Here is a 20763-nt window from a genome sequence, read left to right as displayed (position 1 = left end):
GGAAAACCATAGCTTTTGCTATACGGACCTTTGTTGGCAAGGGCAGGCTGACACAAACACACCCTTCTCTGTATCCCAGGCAGGCAGGCAGGCAGGCAGCATAATGGAGCGTAAGGAGACATCCAAGCAGGGCTGATGAGGGGTGTGGCCTGGAGAGATTCCTGAGGGCCAGAGAGGGAGATATGGAGGGCCACATTCAGGCTTGCGGCTCCTCTTTTCAGCTATGAAGCAAACACCCTCATGTATAGCTGACTCGGCAGAGCATGAGGCTCTTAATCTCAGGGCTGTGGGTTCAAGCTCAGCGTCAGGCAAAAGAAAGGAGATAGAAGACTTGGAGGAAGGGGAAACGTGGCGGTTGAGGTCAAGGCAGCTGCCCCTCTGCCACTGCCATCGCTGCAGCATCAACGTCCCAAACGTGTAGTATGTATGTATGTATGTATGTATGCATGTAATTAAATGCTGGAGGAGACTCTTAAGAGTCCCATGGACTGCAAGAAGATCAAACCTCTCCATTCTGAAGGAAATCAGCCCTGAGTGCTCACTGGAAGGACAGATCCTGAAGCTGAGGCTCCAAGACTTTGGCCACCTCATGAGAAGAGAAGACTCCCTGGAAAAGACCCTGATGTTGGGAAAGATGGAGGGTGCAAGAAGAAGGGGACAACAGAGGACGAGATGGTGGGACAGTGTTCTCGAAGCTACCAGCATGAGTTTGACCAAACTGGGGGAGGCAGTGGAAGACAGGAGGGCCTGGCGTGCTCTGGTCCAGGGGGTCACGAAGAGGCGGACACGACTAAACGACAACAACAAATGTAATTAAAGCAATGACAAACCTAGACAGCATCTTAAAAAGCAGAGACATCACCTTGCCAACAAATACCAGTCACTGGGAATCACAAGTGCAGAGGCAAAGATTTATTTTTTAAACCCGGCCTACCTTCAGGGGAGATTGTGCAAATGACTGAGAGGTGATACACCTTTGGGGAAAGCATTGCCTGAAAATTTGTTTTAATTCATTAATTTAACACACTAGGAGGTGGGTGGGCAGGATTTCTCGGGGGGGGGGAGCAGCTAGGAGCTGAAAGGCTACGGGTTAATCCAATGTTAGGTCTACTCACTGGAGTTAAAGAACATGATTTACCAAGATTCATTCACCCCAGTGGGTCTACTCTTGAGTCCTGTGTGAGTGCCTGGAGGCGGTTGGAGGATGGATGGCGGCTAACAGATTGAGGTTGAATCCTGACAAGACAGAAGTACTGTTTTGGGGGGACAGGGAGTGGGTGGGTGTGGGGGATTCCCTGGTCTTGAATGGGTAACTGTGCCCCTGAAGGATCAGGTGCGCAGCCTGGGAGTCATTTTGGACTCACAGCTGTCCATGGAGGCGCAGGTGAATTCTGTTTCCAGGGCAGCTCCACCTGGTACGCAGGCTAAGAGCCTTCCTGCCCGCAGACTGTCTTGCCAGAGTGGTGCATGCTCTGGTTATCTCCCGCTTGGACTACTGCCATGTGCTCTCTGTGGGGCTGCCTTTGAAGGTGACCCGGAAACTGCAATTAATCCAGAATGCGGCAGCTAGACTGGGGACTGGGAGCGGCCGTCAGGACCACATAACACCAGTCCTGAGAGATCTGCATTGGCTCCCAGTACGTTTCCGAGCACAATTCAAAGTGTTGGTGCTGACCTTGAAAGCTCTAAACGGCCTCGTTCCAGTATACCTGAATGAGCGTCTCCACCCCCATCGTTCAGCCCGGACACTGAGGTCCAGCTCCGAGGGCCTTCTGGCGGTTCCCTCATTGCGAGAAGTGAGGCTACAGGGAATCAGGCAGACGGCCTTCTCGGTGGTGGCAACCGCCCTGTGGAACACCCTCCCTTCAGATGTGAAGGAAATAAGCAGCTATCCTATCTTTAAAAGACATCTGAAGGCAGCCCTGTTCAGGGAAGTTTTTAATATTTAACATTGTATTGTTTTTAACACTTGATTGGGAGCCGCCCAGAGTGGCTGGGGAAACTCAGCCAGATGGGCAGGGTATAAATAATAAATTATTATTATTATTATTATTGCATCTTTACTTAACATTCCCAGGAGCCAGTGAGAACCAGCTTAAAGCCATTGCCTTCTTGTGTGTGTGCAAAGCTTTGTGGTAATTTTAACCAAAGAGGGGTCAAAATATAAAACAGAAAGTGGATTTGAGAAAAGTCACTTCCCAAGGAATAAATGCAGCTGGGCTTACTTCTGAGTAGACGTGCAATGGATTTGCACTGCAAAAGTAAGTGCCGAGTCTGCCGTGCAAATCTGTTGCATGCCCACCGGAAAACGAGCCCCAGTTGATCTCCCATTTTGTAAATTGCGAATCCGCAAATTGCAAACTGGCCTTTACCGCTCAGTGTCCGCTCGTTACCGTTTCGGCCTCGTTTTTCAGATTTATTTGCGGGCTTTGTTGTTCTTGCCTGATTTTTTAAATTATCTTGCGTGCAAACCAACCTCGGAAGGCGGTTGATAAACCAGCGGCGATAATAAACAAATAAGTAAATGAGCGTCGACAGCATCAACAACATCAGTGGGCTTGCAGCCACTGAAGTCCTCAACTAGAACCCTAGATTTTCAGTGTGTCTACTCTGAGTAGGGAAAGCTAGCTGGCCAATATAATCATAATCTGCAAGCAGGTTAAAGACAAAGGAATGAAGACCCCCCCTTGTAAAAAAAAAGAACCCCCCTTTTCTCCACCACCCATTAGCACCCAGTCTTATTTTCTGGGGGGGAAAGACCCCCACTTTAAAGAAAGCTTTGGATTTCTGGCTTGCACGTGAAAGGGGAAAATCTCTTTCCAGCTGCTGCGTTGACTTCTTGCAAAGATGTTTTTTTTTTTTAATGACCCCCCCTCCTCCTCCTCCATTTCCACGCTCTTTCCTTCTGGGGCTACCCCCCCCACTCTCATTCTCCTTCCTCTCTCTCCCTCCTCAACAGAGCTGAAATTGACTTTAAAAAAAATAATAAATCTCCAGGAAAAAGGAGACCCACATGGCTTTGGTGGGGGGTGTGGCTCAGCGTCACCGGCCAACCAACCTTGAGACTTGGGGGCCCCGCCCCTGTTGAGTGCTTGGGGGGGGGGAGACATTGCTGGGGAAAGGGAGAGAGAGAGAGAGAGAGAGAGAGAGAGAGAGAGAGAGAAGGAGGGAGGGAGGGAGGAAGGAGGGATGTGGTTACTTTAGGCTGACCGGCCAAGTGGTAACAATGTTTCTGTATCAAGAGTAGAGGGGGGGGGCGTAAAGGAAGGCAGGTCTCTCTCTTTTTTCTTTTTTTTTGCAAAAGGAAAAAAAAAGGCATTGAAGGCAAAAAAGGGGGGATTAAAATAAAGCAGAAAGAGAGAGAGGGAGGGAGAGGGAGAGCGTGCAGCGGTAAGGCTTAAAAGAATCCACAGAGGAGGGGAAAAGAACCTTTTCAAAATATATATATATATACACACAGAGGGATTTTTTTGTTTTTGTTTTTGGTGCCACCAGGAAAATAACAAAACCTCAAGGTGGGGCAAGCATGTTTTATTCAGGAAAGAAAATGATGAAGTGCATGCATTGAAAATGAAAAATCTTGCAAATTGTGTGTTGGGAGGGGGAGGCATTTGGTATAGTATTTAATTTTTTTTGCATTTTTGGAGGGGGGGATGAGGGAGAGGAGGGGGAGGTGTTGTTTGAAGGCCTCCCCACCCCCCAACTTGCAATCTTAATGCCCCCCTTTCCCCCCCTTCTTACCAGTTGCAAGGAAAGCTTAGGTGGCACAATAAAAAGGGGGGTGGTTGAGTGAAAAGGGGAAGGAAAGTAAGATTACCCCCCTTTTTTTCTTTTCATTCTTTCCTTTCTCATGAGAGCGAGAGCAAGATTTCACTTGGTGCTTTTCGCAAGGGGACAAACCACTCCCTCTCACCGCAAAACTTTGTGTTATTTACATCTTCCTTCCTTCCTTCTTCCATTTCTTCAGGAAAAGACAACACGGGGCTCCCATCTATTACAAACAGAAGCAGAAGAACCGCAAGGCATCTTTTCTCTGCTTTGAAAAAAGAAACAACCCAAACCCGGGAGCAAGTTTTGAGTCCTCATTCTTTGGGGGGGTGATTCCTTCTTCCTTTCCTTCCTTTCTGCAAGAAATTCATCTCATCTTTTCAGCCAACCGGTTGCAAATTGCAGAAGGAAAGCCCTCGACAAGGTTTTTATTTCATTTCAATTTTTCAAAACTTCTTTTTGGAAACCAGGAATTTGTTTGAATGCAAAGTTGTCGGTTGGTGGCCTTTTTATTTATTTTTTTTTTTTCGAATGATATGCTAGGATTAGCCGCTCTCCAGAGACGAGCGGGCACCTCAAAGTTTGCTTGCTGACTCCACAGCAATTTCCCCCCTCTCTCTTCCCCACCCCCAGCAAGAGTGGGGAGATTCTGGGCCAGTTGTACGACATGCCGAGGTTCCCTGCTATAACCACTCAGCCGCCGCCTGCTTCCTCCAGTATTTTTGAGCCCAAGTTATTCAGTTTCTTAGAGATGGAACCTCTCTCCTCCCTGCTCCATTTATGAAGAGTTTGAGAGAGCTGGAAGTAACTCAGACCCTGGGAACCGAAAGTTGCGGTGATGTCTTCTTAGGGCGTGTGGGAAGACCCACGCCACACCCTATGTGTTCCTAGATAGCACACATCTCTTGTCTATCTATTAAGAAGCCTTCTGTTGCAAAAGCAAATTCTGATCGCCCCCACCAATGCGCTGATTTGCAGTATATTTTGGCTACCAGGACGCTTGCCTATACCCGCCACATTTCACGAGAGAAGAAGGACCATTCTGCCAGCGAAAGCTATTGGGATTCTGCCCCGTGGAATGAATTAGGGATGTGCGTGCGATAGTTTGCATCGAGAGAGAGAGAGAAGTGAAAGGAGGAGGAGGTGGAGGAGAAACACAGGACACGGTCTGGACTGTCCAGGGGAGACCTAACCTCCCCGAAAAAACGCACCGAAAGAGCTATCCGCCAGAAAGCGCTTGTGCAAAGTGCAATGACCTGGTTGCCTTTTTCCTAAACACACCCACCCACCCACCAAAATCCCCGCAGCTTTCGGGGAACAAAAGGAAGAAGGGGAGAAGAGGTGGAAGAAAGTGGAGGAGAAGGGGGGTACGATGCCGAATTTGGAGATAGCTGCGTTGCTGGTGGCCCTGGTTGGGGTTTGCGTGTGGACGGACGACAGCAGCAAAATTATCTCAGATCGTTATGCGGTGTACTGGAACAAAAGCAATCCCAGGTAGGATGGAGGGGGGAGCCAGGAGAAGACCCCCCTGGCTTATTGCATGTTTTAGACCTCGGGGACTGTTGCCCTGTCAGTTTTTGGGTGTGCATGTTTTGGGTGGCGGCGGCTGTAGCCCCAAAGGGATGATGTACACAAGGCACTGTTATAGTCCATGCATTATTCTTATTATTAATTTTATTTTGTCCATATATTTTTGCGTTGGAAGATTCGGGAGGAATGGCGAAACTTCTTTTTAGAAGGGAAAGAATAAATAAATCTCACAGGCTGATACTTGGGGAACCTCTTCTCACCCTACTCAAATGAGCCTTTCTTGCGGACTTGCCTGAAAATTATTATGATGTAAAAGGAAACCCAGTCTTGCCAGTGATGTTACTGTTGGAAGGGGGAATGGTTTTTAAAAGTGTGGGGTTTTTTATTATTATTATCCTGTCTGTCTGTCTGTCTGTTGTTCAAAGTCATGGCCAGGAAAACCAGGGTTTTCACACGCGGCCTGGAGGAAGTTTGCCCCACAAGTGCCTCTCTCTGTCTGTGGTAAATAATTCCAGAGAAATCAAACGTAGGTCTCGAAAAACTTCCAAGCAGAAGAGGGTTGCTATATCTCTGTATGAGATGCCCTTCTTTTTAAACTCCCACCACGCTCCTGTGTACTGAATTGCATCTAGCTTGTCGAGACAAACTCACCTTCAGACACAACTTCTGGGTTTGCACCCAATGTGAAGTCCTCAGACCATATCCATTGAACTTAACAGATGCAACTAACTGTGGCCCATTAATTTCAAAGGTGCAGAACTTAGTTGGATACAACCCTCCACGATTAATTCTTTGCTAAGTGGAAAGTGATTCTCCCCCCCCACACACACAGTTTCCCCTATTGAGGGGCTTATTTCTGATCTATCTCTCTATGAATGATGATATTGTCAGTCTCTTTAGGATAACTGATATGCCGGGGTTTTTTTGTCAAACTTTTGGACTGACTTTGCCTTATTTTGAAGAATTGGGGGGCACTTATCAGTTTGTCTTGAGGCTGACAGATTCTGAGTGTGTGTACCTATATAGCAGGGCTGTTTGAATATTTTCATCTATCTGTTTCCCCGTTTTTTCAAGGCTTAAGTTCAATAAGTTTCGCTGTGTCGCCTTCCCCCCTTCCAAGCCAGATATAAAAAACAATTGAGGCGGCAGTGGTGGTGGGGTTACAGAAATATATTTTTTCTTAACAGCTGTTTTACGTTTGGAATCTGAACCACCGAAGAGTGGTGGCGGTGTGTGTGTGTGTGTGTGTGTGTGTGTGTGTGTGTGTGTGTGTTGAGGAGGGAAATCATTCTTCCAGAAGTCAATTCTCGGAAGTTGTAATTCTGGTCAGCCAAGAGGAACAAAATGATAACAGTTTTCAGCAGAACTGCAGACTGTAAAATCAATTACGCGTCACTTACAGGGTTGCATCTTGTCAAATTAAAACACCAGTTCTCTCTCTTACACACACACACACACACACACACACACACACACACAATGGAGACGAGACAGTTCTTGACCTGTTTCCTTGTGTCCCCCCCCCCCAACATCTAACCTGATGGACAAAACCATCTCTTGCACAAGGACTACTCCTTGAAGAATCTTGGAAGGGAAATAAAGGGTTTTTTAAAAAAATAAAATAAAAAATAAAGTAAGGAACATTCATTTCCAAACCGGCTTGCGGCCATAGACTCCATGGGGATACTTCTAAGTTGCTTCGAAAGCCGGGCGACTCTCTCTATGGAGCGCTGAAAGGTTAGCGAAGCTCATCATGGCTCCGTAAGGTTTTCGCTTATGTGATGGCGAAGTAGGTTAGCTTTCTCCCTCCATCCTTCCCTGCTTTCTACAGTTTTATTGGGCAAGGGAGTCCACGACCTACAGCCTTGGCCGTGAACTCCAGGTACATTCCGGCCGCCTTTTGGGTTTGGTTTCTGGGTCAATCTCGGTGTGCTGCACCCATTTCTGGTACCCCCAAAGTGGAAGGGAACCCCCAGCTTCCAGATCTTACAACGTGAACATGAATTAGAGCAATCAGCTGGGAGGGAGGGGGCCGTGCAGCTCTTTCGGGGGGGGGGGGAACCCTCTTTCTCTGTCCACCGTAAGCGTGCGGTTCCAGAAATGGATGGTTCCCCTTCTCTCTTTGAGAGCTTGTAACAGCTTTCTGAAGTCTCAAGCAGTTGAGAAACAGGATGTTTGGACCACGTCCAAAATTCTGATGGCGCATTGTGCCATTCCCCCCTCCACCTCCTCCCCAAAACCCCTTAAATGTTGCAGATAATTTTTATTTTTATTTAAAAGATACCCCCCCAAAAAAACCACCACTCCTCCTTTTGTTTGAAACCCCCCTTAAATTAAAGGAGAAAGAGCGATGAGAAAACGTTGGTTGCTTCTTATTGCTTCTTATCTGAACTTTGTTTCAGTGTTTTCAGTCCCCCCCCCCCGGTGTTCGTATTCCTCCCCCCCCCCCATTTAAAACTTAAAGATCCTGGGGCACCCTATTTCTTTATGCGCTTTTAGACAAGCTGTGGCACACCCCCCCCACCTCCCCAGGTGTGTTAAATAGGCCAGTTACTGGAGCTTGTTCCACTGAACTCCCTTTGATTTACATGCAATTTTTCTAAATAGAAAGCTTCGGCTGCTTTTGCCCGGAACGGTCTCGAATTATTTTGCGGGTGCAAAATTTCGAGAGTCCGGGGGCCTCTTCTCTGCTTGGAGGCTTTGACACGTCTTCCTGTTCCTTTGCTCCACGGCACCAGCAAAGATGGCTATTGTTGCTGGGCCCACTCGGCTCCTCGCTGAATGGGCAGCAAACAAAACGAAATAAATCTGTTCGCGAATGCAAAAGCGAACCTTTCCGGTTGTGCAGAAACCTGGCGAAACGTGGAATAAAAATATTTCCCCGGTGCCCAGCTTAAGAGAAAGTCACCCACCCCCCGTTTTCTCCATATATACCCACATCTCAGTGGAAGATAATTCCCCCCCCCCTCTGGTCCCCAATCTCACTGTGAGAAAGCTCCGAAGGGAACCTTTAATAGCAAAATCTCTCTCTCTCTCTCTCTCTCTCTCTCTCTCTCTCTCTCTCTCTCTCTGTCCCACACCCCCTAGCCCATTTCCTGCCATTATGAATGAGGGCCTTCATTCTGGAGATGAAATGTTTTAAAATTTGAGGGGAATCTGTGACCTCTTTTCAATGAGGACCTCTGTGGCGGATCGCGCCGGGGAAAGGGGGTCGGTTCGCCAGGCCGACTCGGCCTCCCTAAACCCGGCTTCCTGAATTACTGACCAGCTGGGTCTGGTACGAAACATCTGGGGGCTGTCTGTAACCCAGCGGGCATCTGTGGCACCTTCTTTGCCCGCAACCAGGAGGTTGCAAGCCCCATCGAGACAATACCCTGTTTCTACGCTCTCCTTCCATTGCCCACCTAGCATTTGGGGCTGACTCTGGCTTTGGGGGGGGGGTGAAACCTCCGACCTTCACAGGGATTATATTTCTCTGGGTGATTTTGCATTTTTGCAATGGGCTTTTTTGAGGTCCACATCTTCCCCTTCAACTCCTTTTCGTTAATATATATATGTGGGATTGATCAAAACGAGAGTCGGTGGTCCTGCCTTGAGACCACAATAGATAGGCGGCGTATATTCGCGTGGTGTACGATTTCTTGCCGCAAAGGTGAACATCCTTTGGGACGGCGATGGTGTTTTTTTGGTGGTGATGTTTGCATGTATGATTTCCTCGCGTCGCTGTCCATCGCTATGATGGCTTAACGAGAACCGTTGCGTCCTGTTCAACCTTGAGATTGCCCCTCTCCCAAGGCCCACAGTGCAGGGCTCTGCCCAACCCAAATCCTACTCAGAGTAGACTCACTGAACTGAACGGACCTAAGACAACCATCTCCCTTGATTTCAATGGATCTGCTCTCCTGAGTTGTGACTTAACGTTGAATACAATCCGTAGCTTTTAAGAAACAGAGACATATTTGGGCCACTATCCTAATTTGTCGTATTTCCCTCCCTGTCACGAACAAATTAATGTTTAGCACGGCAGCAGCAATACCTGCGGGTTAGTGTATGTGTGTTCTGGTGGAGGCGAGGGTCTAAACTTTATTTTTTTTAAAAGCAAGAATTTGGAAATGAGGAATGGAAGGAAGCCAGTGGATTTTAGCCACCTAAAACCAGCAATGGTCATACCTAGCGTGGACTCATCATAAGCCCAGGGGTCAGCAAACTTTTTCAGCAGGGGGCCGGTCCACTGTCCCTCAGACCTTGTGGGGGGCCGGATTATATTTTGAAAATACTAATGAATGAATTCCTATGCCCCACAAATAATGCATTTTAAATAAAAACACACATTCGACTCATGTAGAAACACCAGGCAGGCCCCACAAATAACCCAGAGATGCATTTTAAATAAAAGGACACATTCTAATGTAAAAACATGCTGATTCCCGGACCGTCCGCTGGCCGGATTGAGAAGGCGATTGGGCCGGATCCGGCCCCCGTGCCTTAGTTTGCCTACCCATGTCGTAAGCTGTTGTGGTCCCCCTTCTGTTTCTGCTACTTTGGGTATGAATTTTCATCTTGCACCGTCGCTCAGTGTGGTTTCAGATCAGTGGCGTTTGCACAGGAAATCTCAGAGTTCCTCTGTGGTTTTTTACTATCTTCTCCTCTGCTGGCTTAAACCCCTGCACCCCCCCTCCTCAATTATTACTTCTTTGAGGTGGCAGTGGGGAGAGACAAATCAGGTGTGGTTCTTGACACTGACTGTAGCAAGATCCGGCCAACGATGCTGCGAATCTTATAGGGCGTGCGATGAGGGAATGGGTCTTCTGTGGCCTAAAGTCAAGTGGCCTGAAAAGGGTCCATTGCGTGGGCAGCTGGCCCCACATGGGGAGAGCGGATCCACTCGAGGACTTCAAAGGCGGCGTTGGCCTGCAACCTGGAGCAATAAAAGGTCACCCTCTGGATTTGAATAACACTGAATAGCCCATGTTTCCTTTTTAGGACAGTGATTCTCACCACTGAAAGATTTCAAGGACTTTAAAAAATAATAATAACCCATGGAACATAAGGGAATAAGACCCAGTTTTCCCAGTACTGACCCAGCACAGATTGGCAAAATATATGCACACCCAAAGTTGGCAATTCTGGTCTGGGCCAGACCATCCATCACAGACCAGCAGTTGCCTCACAATAAAAAAAAGGATTCTGAATACGTGTAATCGATGCCATTGCATGGCATCTTATCCCTCTCTTTGCAAGACGGGGAATCATTCAAAACAATAAACCTTGCATATAGGTCATATACCTATATCTCTTTGCTCATCCTGTCCTCCCCATTTTATCCCTTCCATCTGGAAGCCAGCGTTTCCATCCCAGGGCACATGTGACTCACCCGGTAAAAGAATGAGAGAAAGAGAGGGATGCCCTCCTTGATAATTGCGTCTAAATTAAAAATCAATTGTAAATTGAGACGCGGGAAGCAGTCGCCCCTTCCCAACGCAATTTCAGATCACCCGCAGGCATCCTTGATATCTTCAACCCGCCGCCGTGTTTTATGTGGTCGCTGTGGGTCTGGAGAACGTGGGGAGATGTTTATTAAATATGTCTCTGTGTCGGCTGTTGATTGAAATCACAGCGGGAGGGTCGGGTTAGGTACATGGGCCGGGACGGATGCACTTTTCTGGGTTTGAATGAAGGGGTGTGTTTGTGTGTGTGTAGGGCATGATGTTTCCACCCCCAAAACCCCCCAAAACAAAGCTGAGCCGGAATCCAAGGCCGAGCTTCTCCTAGACCCGTCTCCGAAGACGGCCGCCATGTTTATATTCCGGGACTTGGAAAGAGACTAGTTTCCATATTGGTTTGTGTGCTGGCGGAGAATACATCAGTGCCACAAACAGTGGAATTGTTGGTTGGTGGGGGATATTGAGGTGGGAGGAGAGCGGATATTGCCTCACTGGAACTACAAAAGTTGACCGGTGGCAGGCAGTGAATCGCATGTTTTATATCTCGGGGCACCGCAATTGGTTTTCTTTTCTTAAATGGCTTTGCCATCAGATAGGCACCCAAAAGGGTGTGTGGATTTTACAGTCCCAATATTTTTGTAGGATTTCGCCAGGCGTTCCGGCCTTTCGCTTGTCTTCTTCCCCTCCCCTCTCTTTATTTTAATCTTTCCATCTAATGACTAGGACGTAATACTTTCTTGGTGGAGCCTAGTTCTCCATAAAGCTGATATTCTGAGGCGGGTCCATTGTATCGCCACCACCAGAGGGTCGAATCAACTTTGGTGGAGTCACACACACGCACACATATTAATCACCATGCTTTTTTTAAAAAAAACCACGTTGATAAAATCATTGCTTTTGTGTTGTGTGTGTGCCTGTGGATATGTGTGGAAGAGAAAAGTTTTAAAAAACAGCCCTGTTCTGAGAAGGGGGTGGCGATTCGTTCAGAAGCCCCAGCAAATTCCAGCTCTTCGTGCCGGCATGATTGGATAAATCATTTCCAACGTAACAGAGGGAAAGATTTGTTTCTCGGCTACATCCTACCTGCAACGGTGTAATGGGCAGTTTTGGAGTAATTCCGGAATGACAGTTTTCCTGCCGACAAATGTAATTCCTGAAAGGGCCCCCACATTTATATATATCAATCTCTGTGGAAGGGGGAGAGAGAGATAGAGATAGATAGAGAGACGGGTAAATGGCCGGCTATTTTCTTTCTCGATTGTCAACACAGGTACATCCCATTATTTCATCTTCCTTTGCCCCCCTGGCCTGTATTTAGCTACACAAGTGTTTTCCTTCCTCCAATTTTTATCATCATCATCATCATTATACATATATATTCTTTATATATAAAAAAACTTTGACGTGACGGCCAGTCGCCTCTGGCTGTAAACATGTGGTCGTCGACTCCACGCTTGACCACAAAGAAGTTCTTGGGGGGCAGCGGGGGGGGAACGTTTGCCTCTCCTGGGTTCGTGATGGCGCAACAGCTTGGCCATGTGGAGGAGACTCGCTGGGTCTTCTTGCAGGCGATTCCATTATCTGTATCCTTGATGGGAGCTACCTGAAGTTGCTCTTCTTGATAGGGAGATGGGAAGCTTTCCGGATAGCGACTGGCTTGTGGGCTTTCCAGGGCTGGTCGTGGTCGGGACCAGAATGCAGATGTTTCTAGACAGATGTTTGGCCCGATCTGGGAAACATGGCCCCGAGGAGCTGGCTTGGGGGCTAACCCCATTGTGTCCAGCTAAAATTCTCCACTTAGACGTCCTAAATAGGAACGTGGGAAGGCTGCCTTTTACCAACTCAGTACAGCAAGGGCTCCCCAGGCTTTCAAGAAGCAGGCATTCCCCATCCCTACCTCCCATGTTGTGATTCCTGCATTGCACGGGGGTTGGACTAGATTACTCTTTGGGTCCCTCCCCACTCTACAATCCTGTGATTCTGCACCGCGGGGGATCGAACCAGCGACCTTCCTCTTTCAAAGTAGGTGCTCTGTCACCTAGGAGGGGCAACATCCCTTTGCACTTTTATCTGGGTCAATTCAGGTCCATCCCAACAGCCTTAAGGCCTTCAGGGTGGCCCGCGAAGATTCGCGCAGACAAGACCCAGCTCTCCTGTTCTCCTTCCTCTTCCCGAACAAATGGCTTCGCATGTTTGGGACCGCCTGAAAATGAAGTGTGCAAGGGCATCTTTCAACGGCTCCTCCTCGGACCAAAGTCTGATCTGATTGCCCCAAATGCCGGTTGCGAGTGGTGAGACCTGGGTCCAGCTTGTGGGCATCTCTTGGGGCAGAAAGCTGGGCTACAAGAGTGGCCAGGCTTCTTTGACATTCTCCGCTGTCTTAATTGGCACGGCCGAAATCTGAATCCGAGCTTTGAGGCACGTTTGGATGGGGTAGAGACATCTTCATGTCCTCCAAAGCCTCTTCCACGAGGTGCCTTCAATCTCTCTGCTTTGGTGATATCTCGCCCCGCGAAATGTCCCCCCTGGACGTACAGCAAGAGCCCCTTCCGTCCTTGGCAGGGCAAGCTGGTCAGCTGCATTCGCCGAATGGCTAGCCCTGCCGCGGCAAGGTACCGCCTGGCAAAATGGCTGCCTGCCACCTCCTTGCAGATGAGCCTGGTCCTTTCAACCCCGTAGGTTGAAGATCTCAGTCCATGTTGTGTAGGAGGAGGGTGAAGGCATTGGTGACGCAGCTCAGATTTGTTCGCCTGGAGCGAGGGCCACAAGAACTCCCGAACTTTCCCCCAACCACTTTCGAATATGGCTGCTTCCCCCTTCCAGGTTCCCTCCGCAGAGTTGACCGATCGGTTTTTGTGTGTGTGCTTTTGAGATATCTCCTCTTTCTCGGGTCTTGGCTATCTGGACACAGTCCTGCTTTTCTCGTGGATGTATTCTTCAATAAATAAATTAAACCAATGGTTCTTTTGTGGATACTCGGTTTCCCTCTTCTGTGTTACCTTCTTTTCCATCCCAGAATCTTCCGCAGGAATGCTTTCTCCCCTGGCCCAGTACACAAATCCTCCCATAAAACAGACTCAGTAGCAACTGCCCCACAGACGGTCTCTCCCTCTGCCTGCCTTCTCCTCGCCCCATTTTTTTAAAACCTTGTGCTTTTTTTGGGATAGGGTTATACACCTTAAAAAAGAGAGAATAAGTTCTCGCCTCAGAATCCCTTCAAATGTTTCCTTGGCCTGTCCCCCCCTTTTCCAAACCGTTAAATCCGCTTAGCGCCTCTCTGAGGTGGATAGGCCGCACGGTTAATAAACGGCAGATGCAAACAAGGTCCAATTTCTCCGACTAGATTTTTTTTGTGTGTGTTCTCTCTCTTTCTTTCTCTCTAGGGAGCACAATTCCTTTCCCCACAGGTTATTCATTTCGCATCCAGATGCCGTCTCCGTGCTGAATCCGAAATGAAGGAGAAGCTTCATGCTGCTTTGCCGAGTAAAGAGGGGACTTTTCCCCGGGATCGCTGTGCGGCTACATGTCCATTCCTCCCCCCCCAAAAAAAGAACCTTTAAAAAGATTTATTTCAAGTTCAACTTGCTGGAAGAAAGCTCCACACGCCAAGCCATTGGGTCCACTTGCAAAAATTTTTTAAAAAACAAGCTCATTCCCGTGAGTTTTCCACCCATCTTGGTTCAGTTATATCTGTGCTATCGCCCACCACGTACATCTTCATAGATATATTTCAAAACGCCTACGGTTCCTGTGCATTTTGAAAGCCGTGGGTCGTACGGGGGCACCCCAGTTTCGAAAGGTTGGGTGCATCGCTGGCTAAGTCTATAGGTATGCGCAGCTCAGGTTGTAGCTTTCATTGTCGTGGTTGTGATACGTACATAAAACTATGGATATAGCACGCCGGCGTGAATACATCCGGCTGTCCAACACGTTTCGCGGAAAAACGCCATATGTAGCATATATATATATCGAATGTCCATGCACACAAAAATGTATATTTCATTGATATAATAATAATATTTTATTTATATCCCACCCTCCCCAGCCGAAGCCGGGCTCAGGGCGGCTAACAACAATAAAATAAGACAACATTTTAAAATCATTTCATTAAAAAATTACTTCAAATCAAATTGATGGCAACCATTGGGTAGATTGCCAAAAGGAGGGAGTCAGGCTGTGCCCTGGCCAAAGGCCTGGTGGAACAGCTCTGTCTTGCAGGCCCTGCGGAAAGATGTCAAGTCCCGCAGGGCCCTAGTCTCTTGGGACAGAGCGGTCCACCAGATTGGAGCCACAGCCGAAAAAGCCCTGGCTCTGGTTGAGGCCAGCCTAACCTCCCTGTGGCCTGGGACCTCCAAGATGTTTTTGTTTGAAGATCGTAAAAATAATAATAAATTTATATTATTATTGCACACATTCCATATACTGAACATGTGTGTGTGTTTGTGGGTGGGTGCGTATAGTGTTTCTAATCATCTGAGTAGGTTGGAAATCTCTAAGGGGCAATAAACTATTTTGTACATGTATGCAGACACATACACAAACCTTTTTTTGTCGTGTATCGTTTCATTCTGGTGGTCTCTCATAGAAAGGCTGGGGTAAAAGCTGCAAGCCTGTTTGCGCGTGATACAAAGTGAAATAAAATGTGTCTACCCCACGGGTAGGCAAACTAAGGGTGAGTTACAATGTTAAAAAACTTAAAACTTGCAATCATGAAAATAAGGTGGTGGGGCCTAAGACTCTCAAAGGCCGGGATAAAGAGGTGCGTCTTCAGGAAGCTGTAGAACATGGGTAGGCAAACGAAGGCCCGGGGGCCGGATCCTGCCCAATCACCTTCTCAATCCGGCCCGCAGACAGTCTGGGAATCAGCGTGTTTTTACATGAGTAGAATGTGTCCTTTTATTTAAAATGCATCTCTGGGTTATTTGTGGGGCATAGGAATTCGTTCATTCCCCCCCAAAAAAAAAATAGTCTGGCCCCCCACAAGGTCTGAGGGACAGTGGACCGGCCCCCTGCTGAAAACGCTTGCTGGCCCCTGCTGTAGAATGAAGGCGCCAGGCATACCTTTGTGAGGAGGGAGTTGCACAGCTTAGGGGCCACCACAAAGAAGGACCTCTCCTCTCCTGGGCCGCTGCCTCCCCAAACCTCTGATGGTGGAGAAACTACCAAGAGGGCTCCCTCTGCTGACCTCAGCACCTTAAGAGGTTCCATAGGGCAATACTTCAGATATTTGCAAATATATATAGATATATAGATATATATAGATATAACGCAAGAGGAATTACACTGGAACAGACCATAGCTTTGGAATACACCAGTGCATACAGTGGTACCTCGTGTTAAGAACTTAATTCCTTCCGGAGGTCCGTACTTAGCCTGAAACTGTTCTTAACCTGAAGCACCACTTTAGCTAATGGGGCCTCCCGCTGCCGCCATGCGATTTCTGTCCTCATCCTGAAGCAAAGTTCTTAAGCCGAGGTGCTATTTCTGGGTTAGTGGAGTCTGTAAACTGAAGCATCAGTAACCCAAGGTACCATTGTACTTTTATAGGCATGCACACAGATATTGTATATTTGCTTGTAGCGGGTGTGTTGCACATAATAATAATAATAATAATAATAATAATAATAATAATAATAATAATACCCCGCCCATCTGACTGGGTTTCCCCAGCCACTCTGGGCAGCTCCCAGAAGAATATTAAAAGCACAATAAAACATCAAACATTAAAACCTTCCCTAAGCAGGGCTGCCTTCAGATGTCTTCTGAAAGTTAGTTAGTTGTTTATTTCCTTGACATCTGGTGGGAGTGCGTTCCACAGGGTGGGCGCCACCACCGAGAAGGCCCTCTGCCTGGTTCCCTGTAACCTCACTTCTCGCAGGGAGGGAACCGCCAGAAGGCCCTCGGGAGATGGACCCAGGTGTCCGGGCTGGACGATGGGGGTGGAGACGCTCCCTCTAGCAGATATACGCAGGTGCATAACCGACATTCTTTACAGGGTGGCCTTGAAGAGCTTGGTGTCTAAATTTTGACAGCATGGACAGGTTGGGGGTGAGACTTGCGGTGGGGATTCCCCTGAAGTTTATTTTAGAAGGGGGTTGTTACGGCGGATACGGAAACCATAGCCAGAGGTCTTCTCCCTTTGTTATTGGAAGCAGTCAATGCTTCTGAGTGCCAGGGAATCGCAGATGGGGAGAGGTGCTTCTCCTGAACTCGGGTCCTGCTTGGAGTGGAGTGGACTGGATGGGCCTTCATTGGGCCGGATCCAGCTGTCGGGATCTTACGCCAGTGTGAGGGAGCAAGGACAATTGCTGTGTGCATAAGCTTCATTTACGGGTAGGGATCAGGACTGCGGAATACGCTTAGAGGTTTTCTGGATAAGAATTTCCTGAGAAAACACTGGGACTAAGAGGCGTTTGGGCAAAGGTGGCCTCTTTCCCCTATTCATTCTATCTATCATCTATCTATCTATCTATCTATCATCTATCTATCTATCATCTATCTATCTATCTATCTATCTATCTATCTATCATCAATCTATCTATATCTATCATCTATCTATCTATCATCTATCTATCTATCTATCTATCTGTCTATCTATCTATCATCTATCTATCTATCTATCTATCTATCTATCTATCTATCTATCATCTATCTATCCATCTAGGTTGAATCCAACCAAGATTTACTTCCAGCAGACCTATTGAAATTACCATACACAAATGAGTTGGGTCTATTAATTTCAATAGGTCTAGACAACTCTTTCTTTCGGGGCAGCCAGGAAAAAAAATGATTTTAGAGCGTAGCCAGCTGAATTCTACTCAAGAGTAGACAATTTGATATGAACAGGCAGAACTGAGTTGCACTCTGTGGTTTTAATTCATCTGCTAGGGATCGTAGTCATGTTTTTTATTCCATTGCCTTCAAAACTGGCCCCGTCTCTGTTGCCCTAGCCAAACTAGGCAAACTAAGACCCAGGGGCCGGATCCGGCCCAATCGCCTTCTAAATCCGGCCCGCGGACGGTCTGGGAATCAGCGTGTTTTTACATGAGTAGAATATGCCCTTTTATTTAAAATGCATCTCTGGGGTATTTGTGGGGCATAGGAATTCGTTCATTTCCCCCCCAAAAAAAATATAGTCTGGCCCCCCACAAGGTCTGAGGGACAGTGGACCGGCCCCCTGCTGAAAAAGTTTGCTGGCCCCTGCCCTAATCTATACTTCTTCTACAGCTTCACCTTATCCTTAAATCTTTTTTGGGGGGGCCTTATAGCCCCCGCAATACCACAGACACCACTTACTGTGGTTCAGGTTTATTTTAAGCTCTGTTGTACAATGCCCACCAGTACAATTGGATTGTCCCTCCGCCAGCCGTCAGAATGTGTCGCCTGTAATATTCATGTTATCCATTTCTCTGTCTAGATCCGGTGGTGGTGCGCGGCTGGGAGACTTTTGCATTTATAGGTTAGCGGGGGACGTTCCGATCCCTGGTAAACAACCCGCTCCATCCACCCAGGGAAAGGTCTGCTATAGTGTAAGGTTTTTATTTTTGATTTTTTCCGCCTTTTCGCCTGCTCCATCGTGAGAGCGCACAGGGCATTTAGCAATATCCTCCCCACGTGTCCAAAAAAATAAAATAAAATAAAAAAGACAGAAGCAGCCCTGCTGGAATATCCTTGCTCCTCACTTTTAACCAGACCAGGTTTTTGACGTCCGAGGCAAAAATACGGCCAAGTATAGTTACCTTTAGCTCCCACTGCCGCCAGCCTTTCCCCTCCCTGCTCCCAAGTACTAATCGCTGAAATATTTTTGGTGGATCCAAATATCTGCTTCTGGTCTTTTTATTTTTTATTTAATATTCTTTCAGTTATTTCTCGCTTTTCAAATTTTGTTCTATAGCAAACCCCCACCTCGTTTTGTTGCAGCCAAGCTTAAATTTCCACATACTTTTTACGCAGGAGCAAACCCATTGACTTCCTTTGGAGTAAGGGTGAAGTCAAAAGACGCACGCCCCGTCAACGTCATATTATTATTATTATTATTAGCAATAATATTTGAACCTTTCCCTGCTTTCTGGGATATAGAAGATAGAAGCCCTGATGGAAGCTAAAAGATAACTAGCCACAAACCCCACCATCTCCCCCCTATAGTTTTTGGTCTCGATTTGGCAAATGCAAACCACCCAAAAGGAAAACAGCGAGGGTTATTTTTGCCGGGTGTCTTTTAAAATTGTTGGCTCGCGGCCATGTTGGGTCTACAGAGCGAGAGGCATGAATGAGACACGGGAGGCGATATTTACTACAAGGAAAACTAGGTTGTTAAGAATAAGAATAAGAATAATAAGGTACTTTGTCAACAAACTGCACACTCTTTTTTAAAGGGGTCCGGACAGCAACACTGACATTGCTGTGACTTCTAAGATGTTTGCTCCAAACTAATAAAATAATTATAATACCTTTTGCATTCCTTTCTCGGTGTTTGAAATTCACAAGAGCTGCTCCACAGTGGGACGTTTTGGGTCACCATCTCTTGGGCGTCTGAGGAAAGGAGTTTGGTTTGGATCCTCAAAAATCCTGTCTTTATTTGTTCCATAAAAGGTATACAGCGCTTTTAAAAAACAAAACACCTCAAAGCGGTTTACAAAAATAAAATAAAATATGAAGCCATAAAACGGTCACTTTGAAAAATGAACAGTGGCAAAATTTAATACATTTGCAAAGTTTAAATAAGAATAGGTTAAAAGCAGATCAATGCCCCCGTCTGCTTTCGAAACATCTGGGGAGGCGTGCCTATATAGAAAGGTTTATAGCCAGTGCCAAAAAGAGTATCCTGCCCCGATATCAATAAGCAAGGAGTTCCGTAGTCTAGCCGCTTTAAAAGAACAAGTTCTTTGTAAACGCTTTGATCAAAATGCCGCCTGAATGTGGCACAGAGGTCCCTGTTTACCGGGGAGACGGTCTCTGGTTGCTAACCCTAAATTTATTTTGGGGCGGTGGTGTGTTTAATAATAATAATAATAATAATAATAATAATAATAATTTATTATTTATACCCCGCCCATCTGGCTGGGTTTCCCCAGCCACTCTGGGCAGCTTCCAACAAAACACTAAAATACAATAACCTATTAAACCTTAAAAGCTTCCCCAAACAGGGCTGCCTGAAACATTGTTGCATAGTACAGCCCAGGTCCCCCCAGATAAAAATCTCTGGGTGATGGATGGACACCTTTGGGGAACATGGATGATAATACGGTTGCATGTGCCCTAATGTGCTGGATGCAAATTCTCCCCTCTGCATCCGCCGAGGTCTGTTTTTGAACTGTTTATAATATATACCGTATTTTTCGCTCTATAAGACACACCAGACCACGAGACGCACCTAGTTTTTGGAGGAGGAAAACAAGGGGGAAAAAATCCTTAATCTCAGAAGCCAGAACAGCAAGAGGGATCGCTGCACAGTGAAAGCAGCAATCCCTCTTGCTGTTCTGGCTTCTGGGATAGCTGCGCAGCCTGCATTCGCTCCCTAAGACGCACACACATTTCCCCTTACTTTTTAGGAGGGGAAAAGGGAGTCTTATAGAGCAAAAAATACGGTAATTACAGGATAGGACTTCTTAATTTTTCTCAAATATATTGGCGCGTGGGGAGGGCCCCCTCTTAGCTTTCCATCCCATGCTGAGGAGGGCCATGCAGATATTAAACGAATAAACCGGTTAGCAGGGGTCTTCTCGCAATGTGCAGCAACGGAGTCTTGCAGCATGATCTAAACCGGTGTGTGTATTTTCTGTGGAGGGTATACACACCTGCCTTGGAAGCAGAATTTTAGGAGTTCTGGAGCAGGACATATCCTAAACATAGCTGTCAAGCGTCCCTTATTTGGTGGGACAGTCCCTTATCCCAGCGCCATGTCCCCCTGCTGTCCCTTATTGATGATGTCCCTTAAATAAGCTACTGAAGGTAATGGGGCCCTTTCTATGTCCAGCTGTCCTTTGTCAACAACAAATTGTTGCTGTTTATTTGTGTTGAA

The 20763-nt window shown here is 47.0% G+C and overlaps 1 protein-coding gene across 1 annotated transcript in view; it reads left to right on the top strand.

Moving 5' to 3' along the window:
- The first annotated feature begins 4769 nt into the window (after positions 1-4769).
- Positions 4770-20763, top strand: part of EFNA2 (ephrin A2) — a 171194-nt gene continuing 155200 nt past the window's right edge. Inside the window, exon 1 of the mRNA XM_053372800.1 lies at positions 4770-5262. Within this exon, the coding sequence (XP_053228775.1) occupies positions 5141-5262 (122 nt within the window). The 5' untranslated portion in view covers positions 4770-5140. The remainder of the gene's footprint in view (positions 5263-20763) is intronic.

The sequence above is a fragment of the Podarcis raffonei genome, chromosome 18 (genome assembly GCF_027172205.1).
Source record: "Podarcis raffonei isolate rPodRaf1 chromosome 18, rPodRaf1.pri, whole genome shotgun sequence".
In the NCBI taxonomy this organism is placed as follows: Eukaryota; Metazoa; Chordata; class Lepidosauria; order Squamata; family Lacertidae; genus Podarcis; species Podarcis raffonei.
The sequence above is the reverse complement of the archived record's forward strand: the minus strand, read 5'-3'. Positions and strand labels throughout refer to the sequence as shown.